General features: G+C 33.9%; 1 protein-coding gene across 1 annotated transcript; it reads right to left on the minus strand.

The window, feature by feature from the left end:
* Nucleotides 1-40: 40 nt before the first annotated feature.
* Nucleotides 41-24,639, minus strand: LOC132548200 (1-aminocyclopropane-1-carboxylate synthase-like protein 1). The gene is made up of 14 exons (XM_060212022.1): nt 24,538-24,639; nt 23,379-23,438; nt 21,832-21,908; nt 21,499-21,568; nt 20,857-20,923; nt 19,232-19,326; nt 17,286-17,360; nt 16,183-16,283; nt 15,966-16,095; nt 15,581-15,722; nt 14,640-14,785; nt 13,760-13,913; nt 12,988-13,007; nt 41-340 (listed from the first exon to the last, which is right to left on the minus strand). Exons 1-14 carry the CDS (start codon nt 24,637-24,639, stop codon nt 41-43), a joined length of 1,539 nt encoding a protein of 512 aa, XP_060068005.1.
* Between the last annotated feature and the right edge of the window lie 1,057 nt (nt 24,640-25,696).

Genomic DNA, 25,696 nt, shown 5'->3' on the forward strand with positions numbered 1-25,696 from the left:
TCTTTGAGCTGAGCTTGATTTGTATTCATCAAGTAGCGAATCATAGGCAATGACGCCTGGCGGAGCCTATCCCTCTCCAGGCCTGGCCACGGCCGACTTCCCCTAACTCGGAGACTCGCCCTGGCCACGGACATTTAGCCGTTGAAATGGTTTTGAACCCCTTCCGCCCTGGCCGGTGATCTGCTTCTTGGAGATCCTTCGCCCAGCGGTGCAGTGTCAACACCACCCCCTCACTTGGTTTAGCCCGCCAGATGAAGCGGTTAGCCGGGGTGTGACGCTTGGAGTCAGCACGTGAGAGATTCAGGAGTTGGGTGAGAACCAGTGATGCCCGTCCTCCTAACTAGGTGGGAGCAGCTGCCGAGCAACAAGGGTACTACCTCTATCCAGAGCCCCCTACACCCCAGCACATCAGTACTTAAGATAGCTAATTGATGAATTGTGAACCTCATATATAAGAGTTTGACTTTTGCTGGACATATTGCACTATTTTCACTATAATCTCCTTCAGTATCTATATATCTTTGCCAGCGATGTTTCAGGGCCTCAATGCCACTTTTAAAGAAGTCCTTTTCTTGGCCGTTACGCAAGTTCTCCACTGCATGTATGACGTTATCGCCTGACTAAACGTGTGAACCAGAAATGGCCTTTTCAATATTAGACGGGGATGCAAAATAGAGACAATCTTTGATGGCTGCGATGGAAATGACATACTATTAAACAGTGGATACTGTCCTGGTAGAACAACACACCTTTACTAAGTTTTCCGCGGCACTTAAGTGTAATATTTTCTTTTAAGTGCCATTTATTGTCTGTTCCTTTTGCAGATGATATATCATCAGAATACCATCAGCATCCCAGAAAACCGAGGCCATTACTTTTCCAGTTGGCGCAGCAGTTTTTGTCCCCTTTGGTTTTTAATTGAATCAGGGGATTTCCATTGTTTAGACTGTTGTTTGATCTCTGAGGTGATTGATCGACTCATATATCATCCATAGTCACAGATCTCTGCAAAAAGTAAGCAGGATCTGCCTCAAAAAGGGTCAAACTCCCTACTGCTGTTACCATATCAGTATTGATATCCCTAGGTGCTAGACCTTTATTATGCAAATATTGAATCACTGCTGTTTTAGCGATTTTTTCCATTTTCATATTTTTGTTTAAATTAAAGTGCAGCAAATGAAACCAGTCGTCGGGTCACGGACTTAAATATTCAGGGAATAGTAGATATGCCGTCGTTTTGGTACTCATGAAACCACTTAACAATTGGTCTCAGTGTTTATATCATCTTGAAGTACCACAGAAAGATACTTAATTCAAGCTTAAAATGCTAAAACTAGAGCACCATACGAATTAAAGACAGATAAGACAAAAATACCTTTGAAAACGTGTACGGAAAATAAGTTTTTGTAGGGTAAGCGAATTCTATTGCATCGATGATACTCCCTGTGTTATTACAGTTTAGGGATCGCTCATACCGTCAGAAAGGAACTTCTGTTTTCATTACTTACGTATCATTTTGTAAACAAAAAAATATATGCTCAGATAAATCTTTAAGTGTTGTGTTATTACACTGGCGACCAAGCCGATACGGATCCAGACTTATCCCGTTTATACCCGTATGCAGGCAAACTTTTGTTGCCCGAGGCACCATTACTCGTCACTTTCTAAGGTGTGACACTATATACGATGAGAAATATTAATACAGGTCAAATGTTATTTCTTCAGGAAAGTTTAATTTTCAGTCCGTAATATTAGCCAACCATTTTTAATCAAACTGCACTAAATGTGCAATCCTATCGCACATTTATGCGCACAATTACGCATTATTTTTTCTCTGCATTTTGTTAATTGTGGAGATCTTGCAAATCACAAGGAAACAATAAACTGACAAAAATATTTCATTTATGAAAATGTCTTCAATACAACATTAACATAGTGGGTTACATTTATGTTTCATTGAAAGATTTCAATATTTACAGTTAAAATACTCGAATACCACATAACTGTAAAAAAAAAAAAAAAAAAAACACACACACAAGTAAAACATTTCGACAAAATATCTCAGAAATGCTTTTTATCCGAAACTCTTTTGCGTGGATATCACTTGTACACAATGCATACACTATGCATTTATACCATCATAAAAAGGACAAATTTTAATACTTGTGTAGCAGTTTAATAATGTATATACATACATATATATATATATATATATATCGGACGTTCATAAATTCATGGTATTTAACAGATGCTCAATGTGCTTGTACAATTCATCTGTTTTCTAACATATAACCAAGGTATAAGTATTGTTGTCCTGTCTTATAATACAAATTGTTATACATTATTTGCTTATAAAAGTATTTGTGGGTGTCATTTCCTTTGTCATATCAAATATTAAGAGCTACGCGCCTTCATATTCGGTGAAGAAGTTTGCAGAGTGGTTTAACAGCATAAATCCTTCTGTTCCTATCACAGATGAAGTCGAAGAAAATCATGCATTCATAGCTTCGTGTTTCTTAGAATATCTCCGAAAATATCATTTTCAGAATAGCTATTATATCTATTTGATTTTGGTTCTTTTTAAATTTAAATTTGTTCATTTCTCATCAAACTTAGCCAACTTCTTCTGCAGTGAATGCACTTCATAAGCATATCAAGGATCGGCGTAAGGATGATGGGCATGTCCTTCAATTGATAAACAAACAGTTCCATGTGCCTATTTTACAGGTTTTCGTGTCCTTGCTTAACATTGCTGGTTTTGGTAATTCAGTTTTAAAGGTAATATTTTCCATATTGCTCAGATTCTTCTTGGGTGCAAGAAGGCATGTCAGACTCAGGAATTCGTTCTTGTTATAAGATATTTTTGATTTTTTTCATTAATCGATGTTATATCAGCCTCTGTGAGGGTGGCCGTCAGTAATTTGAGCTGTTAGCGAGAATGTACATAAACACACACTACTAAGTTAAATGATATCATTTAACAGTAACAGTGTAGTCACTAATCTAATTCTAACCTCCCTTATCAGGACAAAACTTGGAGAAAAACAGCGCCCATTAGCGGACTTCAATTCACTGGAGACAATGCATACAACCTCGGAATACGATTACGCATTTAGTACAAACGTAATTCATGAATGTGCCTGAATACAGTTATCTTGTGTTACGTGATTGTACATCGATAAGCATCATAGCTTCTGACAAGCTTGGGACACATTCATGTATAAAAAGTATTTCCACATTTTGTGTATCGAGATGAAATAAAACTAACCAGTTTATATCAATCTTTATCGAACAGCCAATTAAAATAAGCTATGTGAAAGGAATAAAAATGTCATTATGTGCTGTATTGCCGATTATTTTCGCTCGATGAGATTCGAGGGGTTTCTTTGCATGAAAATGACGACGATGTTCCGAAACATCTTGGTAACGAATGTGTTGATCTATCATCACCAATGTTGACACATGTTCATTCTTGTCCTTTCTGTTCTTTATTTGCTTGCATTGTATATGCACCAACGATAACCTAACTGTTTTCTGTCCATTTACGATAAACATACGCAACCCCTGCTGGTCCAAATAACTGTATTCTCTGAGTAGGCCTATGTACTTATTCATGCAATATAACAAGACAACGGGTACATGCAAAAGTTGCTTGTAACACAATCTAGAACTCTTCATGGTATCTATCTACTGTGGCCTAAACTTGAGAATATAATAAAGATATTCAGTTTGATAAAGGTGGACGGTTATTTGACACGATTTAACGCAAATATGAACATAAACCTTACAGACAGGTAAATCCTATTCAAATGTATTGTTTGTTGAAGTCATGTGTTTCATTCAGTAAGGTATATGAAAATCATCATGTGCAGGTCATAAGATCTTAAGAATCCAAGAGCATGATTCTAAATAACCGAACTGTCTTTTACTTCAAATCGGCCAGACCAATACCGATATATTGACGTATAAAGTATACGATTTTTACTTGCCCTACTACCAATTAGAATAAACCCTACTCCCGCTGAATGGACCCAATTGGCAGGTACGTCATAAGTTTAACGAAGCTATAGCACCGACAAGGAACGAACTGGTGAGAACAGCCATAGGATACGAATATGTTTTTTTAAGTTTTGAGGAAATCAGATGCTGGAGATAGCTTTATGTAAATGGTATATAGCTATAGGAAATTTAAAGAATTTCCCGGCAGTGAGTTTATTGAAATAAAAAACAGGACAACATTTTGAATACTGATGAGAAACTTGTCGAATTAACGAGATTTTAAGGAAATTAAACAAAATAAACTATAAATATTGTTAATAAAAACGAATTTTCTTTATATAGCTGCAGTGTAAGTTTGCAGACATATTATTTACTCTGTAGCAGGAACCGTTAGTCCAAATCATGTCATTGAACAACGATATATCATGACCAGTTTATGTGCTAGATATTACATTATCTTTTAACAATTTACAAAAGGGGTTAAATCTGTGACAACTTACCTTGGTTCAGGAATGACTCAAAATGTCTTTTGTTTAATAACTTGTTGTTTTTGATTAGTTATGGCATATTTATACTCGAATTTGAATTCAAATACACATTCCGTACACATAATCTTTATTACAACACTTATCTACTGTAATAGTTCAAGGGCATTGTTGCTAAGAGATTATAAAATATATCAATTTAAATAACGTATTTCCGGTATACATTGTAGTTATATAGAAAATAGAAATTAATTACGAGAGTCTAGTTTCTCTCTTTATACAAATTATATACAAAAGTAACGAGTTAGCATCTCGCTTCATCAATGAAATCCTCTCGACCCCCTCTCACTTCGTCTACTTAGGTATAAATGTATGTAAAGGTAAATAGCACTAAATATCTGGTCCCAGTTGTTCAAAGACTTCTTAAGGATGATCAGTGGTTAGTGAAAAGTTTCAAATGTTGAAAAAAACAAATTTGCGTTCATTCTTTATCATTTCATAGCTATAAATTTGCTGAGACAACTCACATTGAAATTTTTTTAATATCAAGTTTGCTTTTGAAGTCAGTGGCAACAACTGCATTTTTTTCACTAACCAATGGTTAACATGAATTAACATTAGAGCAACCGGGGTTTGGTATTCAGTGGTAACAGCAAGAGACACAAGTCACACCGTTATATTTGTGTTCATTTATGACACCAAAGAGATGGCAGCTTCATCAAATGGATGTAAGCATGTTGGCAAGGGAAAACTTGAACTTAGTATGTCGATGAGTGTATATAACGCGTCTTCCTATGTTCCAATGTGCAAACCTGATCAGGTGGTGCGTTGATACATTCTTATCTTTGTGAGATTTCCTCTGTCTCCAACATTCTTTAAAGTGGTTGGCATATTTACTGTTTTAGCTTCCTGATATCTCTGGATTACTCCAACCATAAAGATAACAGCACCTTTTCCTCACACACCTCTATCATAGCTGTACATGACAACTTATGTTAGGAATACTACATACTTATTCACATCGTTTCAGACTTTTATAACTTGAGATAAAACAAACTGACAGATTGTGTGTATTGATTATAACACTGGTACGTTTCTCATCCATCCCAATCGTATACCTGTTTCTCCATTCTGTGAAAAATTGATAAGCTTTTAATCGGTTACTTTGTGTTGTATAAACTAAGAGTTCATGTAATTTTTGAATATCAATTGAACAATAAAAATAAGATATTTGCAGTCACTACATCAACGCAACATAAAAAGCGCACGGAATCATATAGATAACTTCTGCATGTGTCATTTATTTCCCAAGTAGGAACTCATTTCATCATCAAAATCGTAAAAAAATTCAATGTTTATTTTGTTTATCTAAAAAATTGTTTATACATGACTAATTTTGCCTAGTCCTTTCGCTGTTAAACTATCTTTTAATCTTGTAAGTTTATCTCATTCAGTCTGGGTTTTACTTTAGGTTAGCTTCCTTTAGTCACGTGATCAGTCAGTGGTCATTGATCCATGGAGGGGGTCTCCAGTATTACTTTAGGTCAGCTTCCTTTAGTCACGTGATCGGTCAGTGGTCATTGATCCTTAGTGGGGGTCTCCAATTAGGGGCATGCGCATCAGTCAGTTTTAATTAGTGTAAAAAGATTAGCCACGAGTCTCTTTGTTCTTTGCAATCTTCGTCTTTTTTTTTACCTCTTCCTCACGTTTATCAGGACGATTTTCTAGACAGACTTTATCTTGGTAACCCAAACGTCACCCATGTCGGTTTTTTGGGAAGTGAGTAACTAGTATTTCGACTTTATTGCCTACGCATTTACGCACGGAGTGTCGGGCCTACCTCTTTCAATTTTTCTTTGTCATCTATTTGAAACAAGGACCTTTACCTTCCGCTGTTTCCTCATCACTGTGATCGTAGATGGGCTTGGCTTTCCCCACGGATGTGTCTGTTTGTTTTGGTTTGTTGCACTAGGCCTACTCTATGGGGATTGATTTGTTTGTAAACGTACTTTTAAATTTTTGTGCGTGATTTGTTCGGATTGTCGTGCATTCGTCCCTATCATGGGGCCAAAAAAGGAAATTTTCGAACCGTTCAGTGCCGTCAGATCCCGAATTACTAGAGAACTGGACGCGTTTAAAGAAGGTGTGCAAAGAACGTGGCTTAACATTTCCCAAAAATGTTCGCTTGGGAGCTCTCACTTGTTACTACTTTACCTTGTAAATAGTACCTACGCTCAGTTGGGCATTTAATTCTGGGGAATTATCCCCCAATTCATTTTATGTTTGTTTTTTGTACTTACATTTGTTACATCATTCCATTTCCATGTTGTTCATAAGACTATATACCTGCCAGGGCTTGCCCTGTAAGTCACGTGCATACACTTCACTTGCAATGAGTATTAATTACACGATTCCGGGATCGCTCGGTGACTCGCAATGAGTTCTTATCACAACTCCTGGATCGCTCTGTGTTGCAGTGGGGTTGCCCACTTCACCTTATAACCTTCAGGGTCGCCTGGTGGTTGTGTTAGCTTTTGAGGTTGCAAGGGGATCGCCCCACTTTTTTTTTTTAGATTTTATATTCCTATTTCCTGAACAAGGTAAATTTAGTATTGATGTTTAATAAATTTTCATTTTCTCTGTCAACTGCTGTTTGTGTCATGTATAAACAAGTACATGGCAACGGCATATATTCAACATAAGTATCTTAAAAGCTCGCGAATCGAATGCACAATCGTAACTTCCTTCTATACTTCTATAGGAGTGCTCAGACGGCGTTGAACTTGTGACGTCACAGATGTGAACTTCTCATATCGAGGCGATCACCGCTGAGTCAATAGTGTACATTTCATAGTCAATATCTTTAAAACGGTGTTACATATGACTATCGCACTTTCTGTTATAGTTAGATATAGCAAAACATTCAGGGCACACTTTCAAGTCGATATCGGCCTGCAAATTGCTAATATTAAAACGTTATGATATTAGATCTATCTTACCATGTCGCGATAATGTATATTCAGTTTTATTTGTAAAAGTTTATTTTATTATTACTACTTTTCAAAATTTTCGTTTGTTTTTTTTAATTTTTTGTTTAATTTATCTATTCTTGTTGTTGTTCAGACGAAAAGTGAAATATCATGTTAAATAGCAAATACCTTTTCCGAAAATATGATTGAGTGTTTTGAAATATTAATGTAACACAATCCATATGCAAACATCACACAATTATCTTTCGTAACGATAATTAGTATTGATAATGCAATACCGAAACGTTCCTTCCCTATAAGTGCATTCCGTGCATACTAACCGTTTTATGCAAATTATTTGTCAATATAACAAGATTAAATATTAAATACCATCAGTATGATTAAAATGCAACAGATGTTTTAAAGACAAGCCGTCACAGACTCTGTGTTTTAGTCAGTTACTTTGTCGCGTGTATGTAAATATATTGAATATGAATCCTAAATCGGTTTTAATTGCTTTATTCTATCACATAATCACCATGGAAGTTTTCCTGCAATGTTTAATTACATGTTTCAGAAAGCTGCCAAAAGAGCACAAAGTGTCCAACAAAACGACTTACTTTCAACCAATTCCTTCCGAATAACAGGCAATGTATATGATAACGTTACCAATCAACAGATAACATTTGCCCTGAGTAGTTGTCAATGTATTACTTATTGTAGTTATTACAAAACAAATATATTTGTATGTCCATTATCATGTACAAACTATGTTATATAACACGTTCAGTAAGACAGTTTAATCCAAAGAGATGACAATAAATGCACATTTTAAGGAACAGACGAAAATCAAGCATATATATATCAGTTGTAAACATTGTCCGACAAATTCTTGATATGTTTGATTCGGATGGATTAATGGATTATCGTGTTCTAAGATAAATATCAGGTTTATTAACGAAAAATACAAATGAAAAGCACCATTTAATACTGATTTAGAAATAGATACAGACGTAAGAAGTAATTGTTTAAACTGTATGTACAAGTGTCAAGTGATAACGAATTCCTAAATTTTGAAATCTTGAAATCCATTTTATTACGAAATTCGCATTTTATCTAAGCCACGAAATATTCAGTTGTGTGTAAAGTAAATGTGTAGTAGTTAACTTTAATAAGTATACTAAATGCATATGACCTTGATGGCAAAACTTGCATTCATGAACAATCTCATACTGGACAATGTATGTTACATAATGGCAGATACGTATTAAGTGAAGACACACATAAAAACCGAATACTTATAAATGTACACGACATATCAGATGAAACAAAAATAGAATAAGACTACGATAATGTATTCTGTATTCAATTTTTAATAGGATATACAACAAGTAGAAAAAAATGCACTCTACTGCGACAGAGGCACTGTGATTGATTTATTAAATAAAACAAATAATTTTCAAACAAAAATATACTTCATGGACAAAAACACGCGTACACACCCTCACACACCACACATATATGCACTTGCAAGAAAAAACTACATAATTTTAAATTAAGTAATCAAATTGAATGTTTTTCCATATTATTTTCCGTATAACTATTTCAATAAGATAATAATATATCCACTTAGTTTAGAAAATAAAATAATAATAATTTTTCGTCTGTCCCCTAAATGACACATAAAGGTAACACGCGGCACGTGCAGGTCTCAGACCATCACGTTACCTAGCGACGCATAACATAGCGAAGATAATTTCAACCTTATTCATACTGATCACATGGTTAAAATTGAATTGTATAGGCAATATCTGTTTGATAAGGAAATTTCAATATAGTTAATTTGAATGATGAATTACCGTATTACAAAATAAGAGGAAAATGTACTTAAATCGAAGATATAAGGGCCTCATTAAAACAAATAAGTAAGTCTTGCTTTTTTCCTGTTTTCCTGTGCCCTACTCCAGTGTATAGCAGGCATAGATATGGCATGATAAATATAGCGTCAAGGTAGACATTTACGAGGTTCCAATGTTTGATGTCAATTTTACTTCTTTGATTGTATTCTCCCAGATATACGCATTAAAATGTTTCTTTAAAGTTGCGTTTACTTGAAAATGGTAACATCGACACGGTCTTATTTATATAAATGTATCTAAAAACCTACTCATCTGCTTATACTAAATGCACGAACATTTATAAATATATTAGTCATATATTTAACTATAGGTTAATAAGATGGACCTTGCTATGTAAGTTTTATACAGAAGGTAGGATGGAACATATAAACGTAGACAGTAGAAATAAAACTTTAATTTATGTTCAGAATATTGAACTCCTTTATCTCTCAGAGACATTGTGGAACTTTACTTCATTTAGATAATGCGAGTCCGATGAGATATGGTCAATTTTCAAACTCCTTTAATCATAAAACAGGAAGTTTCTGTCCATCAGATTATAGATAATTTGACAACCCTTCATCTTATAATGCAAGCACCAAATCTGCAGTATAATTACAAGAAAAGTCATTCCTATCCTATTGGTAGTAAGATGGCATCAATTATCACTTTTATATATTGAGGACTGCAAAAATATAAGTTAATATTTTAGTCTGGAAATATTCCTAAAAACCTTGAATTATATATATATAATGATCTAAATATATAATAGCTTAATGTCGATTGTACATCTACCTAAGAAGACAGTGAAGACAAAGAATTACAAACACTTTTTTCGATGACCACTACAATCTGGAAATCTTATATAATGGATGTACAATGTGCAGTGAAGACATTAATATAACCCTTCTTTTGACATACTTGCAACATACGGATTTGAATAAAAGATAGATGATTGAATAATTGAAAACGTTTCATTTGATTTGAGTGTATAGTTATTGATATTCAATTAAGAATCAGTACATGTGCTTATAAGGAACGAATGAATAGTATGATCACAAGTTAATAGTTTTTTTTGTTATTATATCCTTATTTCAAAACTAGAAAATTAATTATATATCGATTATTTCACAACAAAAATGAAAATTTTAATCTAACTTTGATCTTAATTTATTCTATCATTATCAGACAATCAGATTGTTATCGCGCATCTCTTCAGGCTAGTGTATCTCCGTCTGCAGGTCGCAAGAATATGCTTTATATAAGTTATGGTTGGAAACATTAAGCGATAAAATTTTACATCCATTTTCTAAACAGGAGTTGTCTCCTTTACACCGTAACATCTAGATAAATTTAAATATAACAAGTCCATGGCCTTACACGTCTCTGGCCACGTAACTGTTGTAATAAGCATGTTTGTTACACAGACACACCGATCCATCCTTTCTCTGTTCAACTTATTATGCCTCTGCAATCCGTTTCCAGGAATTAAATGTTGACCAATGTAAACTACGAATTGAAGTGAGAAAATCATACCTTCAACGCGTCAAAGGAGAGGTAAGTAAGACTATTCAAAACAGCATAAAGTAGCATTGATAGCAGTTGTTTTTGATCGATTATATAATAAAATAGAGAAAGGATAATCGACATACAACGACCGTTGATAACATAAAACTAATTTATGTTTTTATGAAGATCTGCATAGTTAATCAGATGGAATTTCAATGGCAATTAAGTTCAGAAATGATCAATTATACTTTATTGTAAGGGTACATATGTAATGACGAAACTAATTTGATTGGCCATGTTTATTACAATTTAGCTCCATCGCATCTAAAATGTCCATTTACAATGATTCATCAGAAAAGAAATGAAATGTATTCTAGACTGGACTGACAAAATATATTTCCCAACCTATTACAAAAGAACAAAGAAGACTCATAAACTAGTAATCGACGTATCATAGGAGTTCAATTTTCCAACAGCCTACAACTGTCAAAACGTAATCTCTATGTGGATGGATCTGTCCCAGGTGCGTAAAGCTTATAACGTAATTTCATCAAACGAATTGGAAGTCGGTTATAAATATTTCTTTGAAATAACTCACAATGTCTAGTAATTGTAATGTACAAAAAAGCAATTTTAGCTTTTTATTTTAAAATCATTACATGCATTGTATGTATTATTTTAAGTCTTTTCGTTGCACAGGTTTTCAAAAGATGCAGGTTGATGAAAATTATTGGGAACTTGTAAACTAATTGAGAAATATAATATTCTTGGTGCAATATGAAGCTGGACATGTTTGATGCTCGTTGGTATGCCTATTGGTATCGATGTTGCAAACTTTGTTCTTTTTAGGAACGTGATATTACTTATTTGGATTGACTAAGGTTTACAAGGCGAATGCTGCCGATGAAGCAGAAGACGCTTACTCTTCTGAAACACATTATTTTATTTTCCTTGTACTTTTTCATGTCAATTTTTCCTTTGTTCATATTTGCAGTGGTTTTATGGAATCTGAGTTGGACTATTATCATGTTGACATGTTGGTATTTTCTTGTTGTTTTTTGTCTAGATCTGACTATTACGGCAGAATCACCCACCTGGAATAGCATAATGTAATGACAACGTTCCTCGCATATACCCACCAGAATATGATATCAAGGACACGATATGTTTGTTTATCAAATAGGACACACAATGAACGATGTTTTAACGAATGATTAAATCTGAAAATAAACTTTTGAGAAGAAAATAGCTTTACGTATTGTACATAATGTATATGTAAATGAAAATCATTATAATTTTGAATCTTTGATTTTGGCAGTTTTTAAAGGAACCCACGAAAGAGGAGAAATGGAATTATTCAACAAGGTTGTATGTGTCCAGGTGCTGCCCTTTACTGTCAGGTACCAGGCTCGTTTCATCTGACTTAAACTTAGCTGAAACAGGAAAGCATTCAAGCGACATATCCATGCAACTTCTAATCATGCTGTATAATGAAAATACCGATGCTTGACTTGCATATACACTTGTAAAATGTAAAAGCGATAACCAAGAGCTGAATATGGGCGATTTTATTTTTTCTCTTAGTATACAAATTCAAGTGCTAGGTTCTTTACGCGATATTCCGCACAAGTTAGGATTTCAATCTTTATACATCAAGTTAGAGCGATTTACAAACGTTTGTGCGTCAAACCAGGTTTATATTGTTATTAGCCGAACGGTAATAGTCTACGGTAAATATTCTTTACAAAGGCTATATGATACCAGGTAGTATTGCTCTCAATAATATGTAACAGGCTGTTGAATTGGTGATTGAATGCTCGACTCTGCAAGAACAACGTGTTGTATCATTGAACAATACTTTAATTTGATTGTTACGACTGACTTCAAACATGGTTGGTCAGAACTGGAAATGTTTATACAAGCTATTGACGCCGCTGTGTGGGAAAGAGTATGCTTAATACGTTTTAAGGCGGTCATGTTGCTCCAATAAGGCAGTATTTGAGAATCTGAACTAAACACAATACCACAAAGACCTGCAACTTAACAACCTGGATTGTATCCATTGCTCGTGACCAACTACATATGTGTTTGATTTTTGTGGACACTCTTCGATATCTTCATTAATACTGCACGGAAACGTCTGATGCCTGAAATATGTTCAAAATAAAATTATCAGGTTTTTCTCAATAATACAGTGGAACTTTGTTATTTCGAACTCGGATAGGCCATGGAAAAAAAGCAAGTTCGAATGTTTTTTGCAAAGTTAGGCATGTTACTGACAAAATGCTTCGAATTAAACAGGGTTTTCACGTTATACGAGGTCGTTATAACGAGGTTCGACTGTATATCTTACTTTTAATCTGTCATTTCAAAGCATTGTGGAATATAACTCATCAAACTTAAGTGATAGCTCCAGTGTGATGCATGAGACACCTGTGACTTTCTAGTGACATCTACAGGAACAAGAATGATCTATGCTTCCTTCCTTGTCAATATCTCATGAGATGTGTGTTTAATTTTTCTCGTAGAGACACTTAGGATAGTTCTAATTTAATAATGGGAATCAAGCTAAAGTCCTGCGTATGAACGAAAATTAATTAACTGTTGGCTTTTTATGAATGATTGGAGTAGCATGTGAAGGTGTACATGTGATGACATCAACGTACCCTGTACTGTTCCAACGTATCCTTTAATGCAGCTAATTTGAAAACGTCATACTGGCCAGCAAAACATCCGCAACTAATTTGGTTATTTCATCATTTTTAGAGTATCTTCATATCAATATAACTAAATGGAATATCCACAAACACTGTTTTAAGTATATAATCCTTCACAAGATTAGTTTCAAATGCATATAATGATAGAAATAAAAGATATATGGACTGTATAAGATACTCACCTTCTTTAAGTTCCTGCTTCGGTAAAGTGTAAGTCAGTCGAAACCAACCTGGAATGTGGCAACACAGCTCCATACCAGGGCAAATATACAGACCAGCATGCATCAACTTGTTAAACAGTTTTGTTTCTTCCTCTTTCGTCCGTCCGTTCATAAACTGATAAAACAAGATCGTTCAAAAATTTTAATATTTTGTAAAATTGATCCTTACTGATTTCGTGTATGTGTTAAAGCTGTACAGAAAAAGCATGAAGTACGATTCATAGGGAAAAGGAATCAAAGAGAGTAAAATAACAGATACAACAAACCACAAAAAAAACTAAAAAAGCAAATCTAATTCCCCTGAAGGCTTAATAGAAAATAGAGCAGGTTACATATGAGAAAATCTTTTCTTTGTGTGTCGCATTTACATTCTTGTTTTTATTTTCAAAAATGATTTCTGTTCTTTGCTTCTTTCCGTTAATTCACATTTTCACTGATTTTGCTTTCTTTAGTTTTTTTTATCTTCTTGATTTCGAGTATAAATAACAGCATTTTAAACACTTTACTTTTTTAAGTTAGTGGTCACTATAAACTGAGATAATGAGAACGATTTAAGGAACGGTACATGTGTTGAGTATTTCATGTAACAAATCTAATGATAATAGATAGAAGTAGGTATCTACTGCATATGGAGAATCTTTCACCCGTTTCGCTCTTTTATCGATTGAGTGAAATAAATGTGGACTAAAGTCTTACGTAAAAGTTGAAATATGTACATTACGTACTGAAGGATGAATTCAATACTGGTCGACAATAAATAGTTTTATGCGAGATTCCCTATATACTGTTTGGATCCTCTTTCATCTCAGTAAAAGGAATTACATGCGTATGCATAAGCTACCTCAGAGAGATCCATCCATATGAAGATTACGTTTCGACCACTGTATGCTGTTGGAATATTGAACTCCTCTAATACGTCTTTGACAAGTTGATGAACCTCCTTTGCTCTGTTGTAATAGGTTGGAAAATAGCTGTTGTCGATCCATTCTTGAAGTTTTAGGCAGAAAATTAAAAACAAAACAAAAAACGGAATAATGTTGTTTCAAAAAATTTACGTTGTATTGACATTTTGATGCTAGTTGGTATATCTGGAGGTTCATTGTTGTTTACTTTGTTATCATTTGAGAATAAGGCATTATTCACTTCGACTGATCAAGATTCATCGTAGATGAAGTAAAAGACGCTTATCCCTCTGGAACATTCTTGAGTCTCTGTGTAAATCTTTCTTTTGTTTTCTTTTTGTCCTAATTTTACCCAGTTTTATTTTTTAAATTTTAGATTCCGATGTTGATGTGTCGGTACTTTTGTTGTTTTTGTAATGCGATATGCCATATTCACTTATCTATTGTAAGATCCTTTATATTGCTGTAATGTTATTCTTCTAAATGGTCTAGAAGTTTTGTATTTAATCTATTTTCCATTGTAAATATACATATAGAATTGTTACGTTTCTACATTCATGAATTATTTGAATCATGATTTTGATTTACTTGAGTCTCATTAAAGACATTATGCATCACTGAATAATTCATGAGACGATGTATCTGAACGTACACTTTGTTTCACTTACATATCATACCGTTACCATTTCTAAACTTACATTTTGTATTTCGTTTGAAAAATAATCCAATCAAATGACTAATTCATAAACAAAATTGAAATGGAACATGTTCTGCGGAATATCATTCTCGTGGAATTACGCACTTCAACACTGAAATTAAGGTTACTGAGAAGTTAAAATCCCCATCAGCTACCCAGCGCCTGCTGTTGTAAGAAGCGTACCTTTGTCGGAGAGTATGCCATTGATAAGAATCTGAGTAGGTGCGGGTATAGCAGAGAACATTGCAATTTTCTGAAGATGGCTTATGACTCTTGCATTATGGGAATATACCACACCACATCGGAATCCCGAAAGTCCAAAATCCTGTTAAAAAAACACAAAGCATTTTTCATTTTTTTTTCTATCTGGTATTTTCAAGAATGATAAAATGAGAAAAGGAAACATTAAGATGTTGTATTTTTTGTAAAAAAAAAAAGGGGGGGGGATTTTTTTTTTTCGTTCACGAAATGTTTTGACTTTAACGTTTTTCAATTCTTTAAAATCAAATGCTTGTTCGATTGTTTCAATGACATAACAAAACAATATTTAATTTTCTAAACACATTACCTTACTGAAACCCCAAATAAAATGGGTCTTCTCTAGATCTGGTATATCCATAGACAAGACACTTCTGAAACAACCTTGACCTTGCGTTGATAAAGCATATATTTCATCGAAGATGGCGTGGAGATTTTCCCTGTAAAGAGTCCAATTAACACCTCTAGTGATAAATGAGAAATTGGTTTGTTGAATATGATCGATAGTGTTATTGAAATTTACTTACCGTTTACATAATTCCAACACTTCTGTAATTTCTTGGGGCGTGTATACCTTGCCTGTTGGGTTACAAGGGCTGGCTATAATCACTCCGCGGACATTGAAACCCTATAACATTAGCAAACAATGATATTAGTTTTACCAACCAACCGATGTTATATATATAGAGTAGGTCATGTGATGCTTAATACGATAATGGACACGCTTAAATTACCTCCTTCTAAGAAAGAAACTAGTGATGATGAATAATGATTAATTAACATGATATCTAATATGTGCCATTATTATTCAGTTGTGTATCTGTGAGTAAATATCAACATACATAAACATATATTGACATAAATTCAAGATTTAATGCTTGAAAAGTCTAATGTTACGTATTTAACGAAACAATCGGATATAATAACAACCTTCGTCCACATTTAACTCCATACCACACGCAACATTGTTTTGAATATAGATTATTAGCAAAACTTGGGGACCTCTTACAAGGTTAAACATACAAAAAAGGATTTTTCAGGAGATAAATAAGAAATTTCACGTTCCCATGGAAGATGAAGGTAGACAACGGTGGCATTCTAACGAGTATCAAACTCTCCAACTTCATATCGCAACAGGATATTTGGGAAAAGGTCTCGAGTACGGAATGAACTGCGTAAGACACACCAAGGTTGTGGGAAGTAGTGGGAAATATTGCTATTCAGAAGAAGAATTTTCCCCGGTAATTTGATAGTTGAGAGAGAGTATCTGTAATAAAAGCCCTTACTTAGGTAAGCACTTGTCAGCCTTAGCATCCAAAGGACAGAATTGGGCGATAATTCACAATAGGAAAATTGAAATCATAAAAATTACCATACAATTTGTTAGAACACTCCTACGATTAAAACAACGATTACCTGTATCGAAAACTATATTTCTTTATGTCCGTATTTCAAGCTTTTGTCAAACGAGATTTCTCGCATTTTGTTGAATCATTTTGTGACTAATCAAAATATCAGCTTGGCTAACAAATTAGGCGCGACTGTGGATGGAATTCTGAAGTAATTTGATAGTTAAACCATGTAGTTTTTCTGTTATTCATGTTAAAATATTGTCTTATATCACACTTACTTCCAATCTTGCTCTCCGCAAGTACAATTCCAACAAATCGCTGCGCATTTTGCATGGATCATCCTGTGATTGTTCCTGTAAAAATATTCTGTCTAGAATAATAATTACGTATGGATATTAAGGATGTGGATCATACATATATCAAGTAAAAACTTTCATCTCCAAAAAAACTAGAGTTTCCTCCGTGTATCTTACCGTGATACGTGCTTGTTGTTGGCCTATTTACACTGCACCTCTTTTCGATTGGTCACGTGACCTCAAAATAGAATATTACTATTAATGCTCAGATTTTGTTTACTGGAGCAACCATTTTCCGTATATTACACATTAATTATCCACATTATAATCAGCCAGCTATCCGATATGGACATTTTTTAAACACAATTTTGCATAATAAACAGGGAATTTCATGATGATCCAACATTCACTTTTAATATTTTGATGCTGTTTCTATTAAAGTGTCCGGGTTACTGGTATATACATGGAAAAACGTTGTATTTGTATAAAAGGCATCTCTCCAGGGATACAGCCTGCTTGTTAGATAGGGCCTTTCAAACTATGATAACCTATTCCGGTATCATACAGAAGAGTTAATATTATCATTGCAAATAACTCCTCAAGAAATTCGAAAATATTTGGAAATGCAAATAAATTGAAATGTACAGGCTACCCGCGATCTTTGTAAACAAAGTGGCGTCGTAGGAAATGTTAACAATGCAACAAAATGTTTTGTATGAACACGTTAATGAGCTGCGGAAAAAGAAGCAGTATTAATTCCCATGTCTGCAACTAATCCGTACGTGACCGTCACCTTCATCCAATAAACGACCAGCCAGTGCTACTATGTAAGCATGCGAGATGGTGATCAACTCGACAGGACGTCTTACCTACATTATAGTCAAGTTATGCTATGATGATTAATAACGTAGAATATGATTAATAAAAAAGTTGTTTTCAAATTGCATGTGATATGGATGATGCCATAAAGGGGCCGTCGATCTGATTTTAAACAAAGGCGTTGTCTAATTGAAGGAGGTTTCGACTCACGGGTCAAGGTAAATATACATATTCTTCACAATTGAAGTCACCTCAACCACATCAATCAGACATTTTCTAAATGGTTACAATCATCCATCATTAATTCTTAAATAATGCTTATGTCAAGGGTTTTTCCTCCCATGTACACATGAAAAGTCAGGCCATTGCCCAAAGATGACAGCCGTATTTCCTGTTGAGACAGATGATCTACATCAACACTGGAGAACTTTATTAAAACGACTTGCTCAAAGGTGTCATTGAAATATGAAGTGGAGAGTAGATGATTATATTTTGATTCCATGTTCTCTGCTTTATGTCCGTTTGTCGGTATTGACATATAAACAGAATGTCGATAAAACGCTAACCGTGACAGTACAGTAGGTTATAAATTCAATTCAGGGATAGTCTTTAATCCTGATATCACAACCAAAAAAGATCATGTCACACGGTAATTTCTTCCATCTTTATTGAATATCTCTATACAGAATGACAAAACTCCAACTCTGCATTTCACGAAACGTACTGAATACTTACCTCTCCTCGAGGTCTATTGTTTTGTCGATCTTCCCTAGTGAACAAATACCTTTACCATTCAAAGATAGACATTACGAATTTCGGAAATGTATTCTAGAAATCAATGTATCAATTATTTAGACAGATAATTAAAGTTAAGAAAAGTTTTAAAACTACATCCTGACCCAAATTTATTAACAACTTTACTTTATAACACGTCACTTATAGACTGAAAGTTATAGTAATGCTTGTTTTTATACATATAGAAGAGCTTTTATCATGAAATTTGAATCTAACTTGAGACGAAGAGTGATATACATTACAAAAAAAAAATGACAATTATGAGAATTTCCAAGATAAAGTGCTTTGAAAAATATAAAACTATAGACACTCACATCAAACATTGGTACCTCGTAGATATCAACTCCGCCAATGTCTAACATATCGCTTCTAATCCTCGGGTACATCGGAGTAGGGCACAGGAAAACATCTGCAATTTAAATACCTCCATTAATAGCTTGAATAGCATCAACAACATACATTATTCAAGCATTTTGTTATTTGTCAAAAACGGTCATTAACCTCGTCTTTCGCTGTTTCTATGTACAAAGTGATGCTCACGGTTGGTTGGTATTCTCTAATAACAAGACACATTTGATAAAAATAATCAAAACCTACCTAGATCTTTCAATAAAATCACAGGAATTATAACGTTGACACGGTAACAAACAATAATTCATATTCTAAATTGAGGAGGGGAAATATTAAGAAAACAGAATGGCTCTTAGGGGAAAAGCATGAACAAGTAATTGAGAGGATGACTAGGTGTTCCGGAACAGCAAGCGATATTCCCATTATTTGCGAAACTGGCAAAGCCAAAATATAAAAACTGATTACAATGTACAATAATAATAAAAAAAAAATTGAAATGCTTTATAATAGTGTGTTATAACTCCTTACTCTATATTACAAAAAGAATTATAACGAAGATTAACATTGAAAGAAACTGCAAAATTCAACATCAATTATTTTAAGTAAACAAAAAAGTATATAAAGCCATCACATGGTTTTTGGTGAAGATACATATATTAGATTCAATGCCGTGGAGTTCGGTACCACATTTTATCAACCCTAACCATTAGTGTAATTAATAATGTCGATGTTTTATCCTCAAATATACATGGCTGTTTTGTCTTGTAATATCTTTCAAGCTTCAAAACATAAATGCCTGTAACCAAATGTGCGCCTATCTGGGGATACCTATCATATACACGAGTATAAGCGAACAAACCATATGTTTTTATATTATTCTGTACGCGTGATAGGACAAGTGGTATTCCTTTGATAAAATAACATAAATGCTAATGTTACGGGTAACAGAGAATTTTTTGTTCACATTTTTAGATAGAAAATGTACGAGTGACATATCAAACCTATTGTAGTTTACCTTGTTCCTAATTTGGAATACGACCTTACTTACGTAGATTTACATGACGGGTGTCGTCGATGAATCAGAAGATGCTTAGCCTTTCGGAACTCCTTTTCTAATTATCCTTGTACTTTTTTCCATACAATATTTGTAATTAATATTTGCACTAGTTTCATCGACGTGGAGTTGAAATTCAGAATTTGTTGGCATTGTCACATTTCTTAATTGCCTTCCAATATCTAAATATTCAAATTAAGTGTTAATAACTTTTAAGAATAGGGCTGCTAAAGGCTGTCAAATATGGTGCTATATACTTCTATCGGAGCCATTGTTAAGTAGCTTGAATGTTGAAGGATATGTAAATCAAAGTTATAAATCATTTAAAAACAAATGGGTCACTAGTATGAATATATATTAAAGTATTATAATGATAAAGAGACGGAAATTGCCAAACATGTGTGCGTGAGGTTTATCGAATAATATAGGCTATCGCTGAAACGTTTTGAATGTAAAAGTGTTACCATTGCTTTAGGTGGCAAAGGAAAAAGAAAATAATGAAATATTAAACAAAGAAGTCTTATATTTTCGTACCGCCAACATCCGCCAGAGTAAAGGCTAAGCCATTCAGTGTTGCTGCGACTCCATCCAACAGAATCAGCTATAAATTATCAATTTGTATTTACTAATAAAAGAAAACATCTGGCTATACATATATACATATACAGAGAGTATCGCGTATAATTACTTACAAGGGATAAATTTCGCAATTACACTTACCCATCAACAATGAGGATAATTTAGTTAATAGTTTGAGTAGGAACAATAAATGCTATTATAAAATTACAATGTTCTTCCCTTTCATTGGCCTTAAGTAAGATTGCGGTGCCAGTGAGAAACTCGTTAATATGTAATGAACCTTTAAACTACCCCTGTTCTATTCGATCAATCAAAGTATCCATACTAAAGGTTAATGTCTACATGATGTGAAAAATATCTATTGTAGTTTAAAGTTTAAATCAGTATCTATGAAGAAATACTGATGTTATACTGCTTAGTTCACAAGGAATGGTAATGTATACTGATAGAGGCAACGTTTACCGAGTAATAAGAGTAAATTATAAGTTCATATTGATAATTGTGAGCACAAATACATCTCCTATGTGGTGACATAAAGAGAAAACTATAATTTGTCACAATCTTCTGGTTTTGTAGTTTAATTAGTTCATTACTTACACTTTCCTTTTCGATTTTCATTTTACTTTTGAAATGTTCCTCAATGAACTTGCAGAATGTCTTCAGCACACTAAGGCAAACAAATGAATGCACATTGACGGACTAATACACAGAAATTTCAAATACTGTTTTCTATCATAACAAGTGACAAGTGTTTCAATCACGTTAACCTCTCCGACTGGACATGAAAATGAACGCGACTATCTATTTAATCATGTGTGTTCCTCTGCAGTATTTTGGCTTGTCTTCATATTGTAACGAAAAGGTCGGTTCACAATATTACCGTAAAGAAAACGAAACCAGACTTTACAATCATTTAGCACATAAACATACCAGTCCAAACCATGGTAAGGATAGTAATATAGCATGTCTCTGCTGGCAAAATCAACCGACCCCGATATGTCATCAATCTGAAACAAGTCGAGCGTTTACTTTGGATTAAATGTATATATTTACATGCAGTGTTTCTAACGGACTGGTAATCTTATCCAAGTTGCACTTTCATATTTTCAAATCATTTCAAGCCTGCTCTCTGCTGTTGGGTAATTCAAAATTGCTAGTTTACTTCAGTTCATCTGGTAAGGCATGGTATAGATACATATTTATCACCTAATGGACTTGGTGTCGAGTGAATATACCAATATAAGAGTTTCTGTATATTTCGTTAGTGTTATATACTCAGGAATAATTTTCCATGGCGGTGCCAGTCAAAAATCCATTGTGATGTACTAATATAAACAAGAAGTTATGTCATGCATTGAAAATGTCGCAAGAAAATAGCTATTTGCATTTAAGTTTTTTTATCTACATTTTGGCTTTAGATTATGTCAAATTATCACTTCATTTAGTTTAAAATATCGTTTACTTTCTTTTCATTTCATATTTGAATTTAGGAAACTATCAGGATGATGCGCTTACAAATATGAATAACTCAAAACCTTTAAGAGATGCGTACATAAAATACCATGAAACACAAGACCATTTACGACTCCTTGACACCGAGATTAAGGAGTGAATCTAGAGTACGAAAAGAACCAAGCATTGAGCATTTCAGTGATGCATCTCTTTTAGGTTAAAGATATTTATATCACAGTATCATTATGACGTCATCATTATATAGTCAATGACCGTATGTGATGATCAGATTATAATTTAGGCAAAATATCACCATTATACTTACGGTTAAATTTCTCTATATGCAGCTTATTAACCGCAATGCGTGTATTTATCGATATATACTCATGACGATTAGATTTGCTCGAGAATAATCGGGATCTTTATTTCTTATGCCGGTTTGTAAATACGCGAAGTTTGCTGACATCCTTTATTTCTATTTGAATATGAAGAGACACGTTAGACATTTAGATGTAATGTTAAATTATATGTTTCTGCACACTAATAACTAAATACATCCGTTTAATAATTTGCTCTGTTTGTTATCATAGCATCGTCGATAACTTCAAAGTGGCGCCACCTACTGATTTTGGTATAATATCGCAGGAAAATTGAACTGGCTACTATTTAATGATGTGTGTAAAGCAATATTTTGAATGTTTAATGAAAATCTTTGTTATCATATATAAATTCGACGCATACCAAGCAATATATAGTTGCGAAAATGTAAATACATTTCGATGCAGTTACAAAAAACCAATTGTAAAAAGTGTAAACAACATTAAAGTGAAGTAAAGTATTTCAACAAATCACAATTCATATAATGTTTTTGTCACTGAACACTTCATTAAACATTTGTGTCCATAAGCTTATCGTTTTATGTAATCGACCTTCAATTTAAACACAAGTACGTTGCTAAGCAAAATTGAACAGATAGTATTTACATTTGTATTAACTAAGAGAACGCTTCGTGGCAAGTGTGTTACCTTTTTCAGCCATAAATCTTCACATAACTTGTTTTCCGACGTTCCCAAGTTGACAAACCCCTTTATAGGAAAACAAACAAAAACAAGAAAATATCAACGTGGAAACGTAGTCATAATCCAAAGTCAAATTCCATAAAACCAGTACAAAATATGACAAAAATAATGTTTTACGCGGCGACTCACGCAAAAGTACAATTAGAATAAGACCAGGTATTCCGCAAGGGTAAGCGTCGTCTGCTCTATCGGCGACACCACCAACTTAAAATATTTCTCAATGAGATCACTATGAAGACCATAAAACTTCCCCATAATTTTCATCATCCTGCATCTTTGGAAACCCTGTGTTACGAGTTTGTCCGTTAATTGCCGATACCACGATACAATGTATGCCACAGGCAAATCAATGGTCTTATTCGAAAGAGTATAGGAAACTGGTTTTTTTTAACATAATAATTATGTTGAGAAAGCACTTTCAGGAAATGAGTCAACGATGTAAATGGTTAAGACAAAGCGGAGAACAGAAATACCACTCATACTTCGAAATATTTTTTTCGGGATGGTTATGTAAATACAATAGAAGTTCTTGGAACCCAACCTGTAGAAGACTAGAGGGTGATGTTTCAGTGATTACGCGATCACCTTAATCAGACAAATGACCAGTATGCAGCTTGCTAGCACTGACGTGATATACTGTACGAGATGATGATTAATCTTATCGGATCTTTCGGGGCTTTACTACACTCCTATGAACCCTAAGGTCGAAAGTAGTGTGACGAGAGGGTAAACAGATTATAGAATAAAAGTTCACAGGATAGTAACAATGGATTGTATTCAAATTGGATACGCTTTGTATAAAACTTCGTCATAGATGTACGCGAGTCTTTGGCCGCCCTCGTCCCTGTTTAGTATTGGCCCGCTGTGGTGTATCCAGATGGTCTCCTTAACGTTATATCAAAATATCACCAGAGTCATAGAATGAATAAAACTGCATCATATGCAGCTATAGTTTAGGGGCTTCAGGATTATATTGTTGAAACCGTCGAGGCAAATGATGCACAATAAATTTCAAACCTGAACCCCACATTTAAGTGAATTTCAACATTACCTGATTTCAAACCAATGTTAAGTGCTTGTGCATACGACTGAATAGCAATATTACCTCTGGATTATTTGCAGGATCATAGGTGTTCGCAGATACTTTCTTGAAGTTAGTTTCAAGAAAATCGTCTCGAACGGTTTGCTGTGCCCTTTTAGAAAGCATTTCTGAAAGGAAAACGCATATATACAAACGGTTATCATAACTCGAAACATAAAAGAAAAAATATAATAATCAACAAAACAAAGAGGGTCAACTTTGTAAAAGGACTGAGAATATGCAAATATATTAGCTAAAAGGATAAGCGTCTTCCTTTCCAAGGACGGCATTTGCCCTTTTAATGTTGGACAATCCAAACAATACCCATATTTTTCTAAAAGCAACAAACAAACAAACAAAATTAAACTGTTGTGATAAGCATACCATGTACACACAACTTCATTTTAACAAAGGATATTATTTCAATTCCCCTTTTGTGAATGTTCTATTTCTACAAAGCAATATTCCTGCATCCCAAACCTGTGGTATTTACATGTCACAACTGATTCGACATTCAAAGGTCTGTTCTCATTATTATTTGTGCATGAAGTCGTCAAATGACAAACTCACAACAAATGATACAGGTAGACTGATGAAAATCATGGGGAAGTTTTACGGTCGTCCTTGTGATATCATTAAGAAATATTCTGTGTCATTGTGTGATATAAAACTGGACGTGTTTGATGCTTGTAAGCCCGCCTATTGGTTTCGTTATTGTATATCTTGTTCTCATTTGAGAACGTGACATGTTTGATAAGCTCTTCTATAAATTTAGCCTCGTATGAATTCAAGAACAAGAGTCAGTCATAAACTTTGTAATGGATAAACACCAAACTACTTAATGAAGACTTCGAAAATGTAAATAAATTATTCAGTTTATAATATGTTGGGAATATTAAAAAAAGTTAACTTGAGTTAATTAAAAAGGTTTATGAAAAATTGCAGCTATTCTCTGATTACCTAAAAAAAACAGAAATTTGATCGTTAGATATATGCCCTTGACACGGACAAGTATTACATAAGTAAACATATTGCAGAAAGTTTTATGTTAAGTGAGTCTGAATAGGTATCTCATGTTCCACTTGTGTCTGTGTATGCCGTTATCAGTCACATCAGGGGACATTTACAATCAGCAGCATACTAAAACGTATTTTATTGAAATAATAATTGTTGATAAAATTGC

Source organism: Ylistrum balloti, unplaced genomic scaffold (assembly GCF_031769215.1).
Source record: "Ylistrum balloti isolate Yb309-2 unplaced genomic scaffold, AGI_CSIRO_Ybal_v1 Utg370006, whole genome shotgun sequence".
NCBI lineage: Eukaryota > Metazoa > Mollusca > Bivalvia > Pectinida > Pectinidae > Ylistrum > Ylistrum balloti.

What these genes read in the sequence shown, in the direction of transcription:
- LOC132548200 (XM_060212022.1), bottom strand. Translation starts at nt 24,639, where the DNA reads ATGCTTTCTAAAAGGGCACAGCAAACCGTTCGAGACGATTTTCTTGAA. An exon ending in TACTCTGGCGGATGTTGGCG is followed by an intron (nt 19,327 to 20,856) that starts GTACGAAAATAT and finishes TTTAAATTGCAG; the next exon opens with ATGTTTTCCTGTGCCCTACT. An exon ending in TGGCATACTCTCCGACAAAG is followed by an intron (nt 14,786 to 15,580) that starts GTACGCTTCTTA and finishes TAAAACTTCAAG; the next exon opens with AATGGATCGACAACAGCTAT.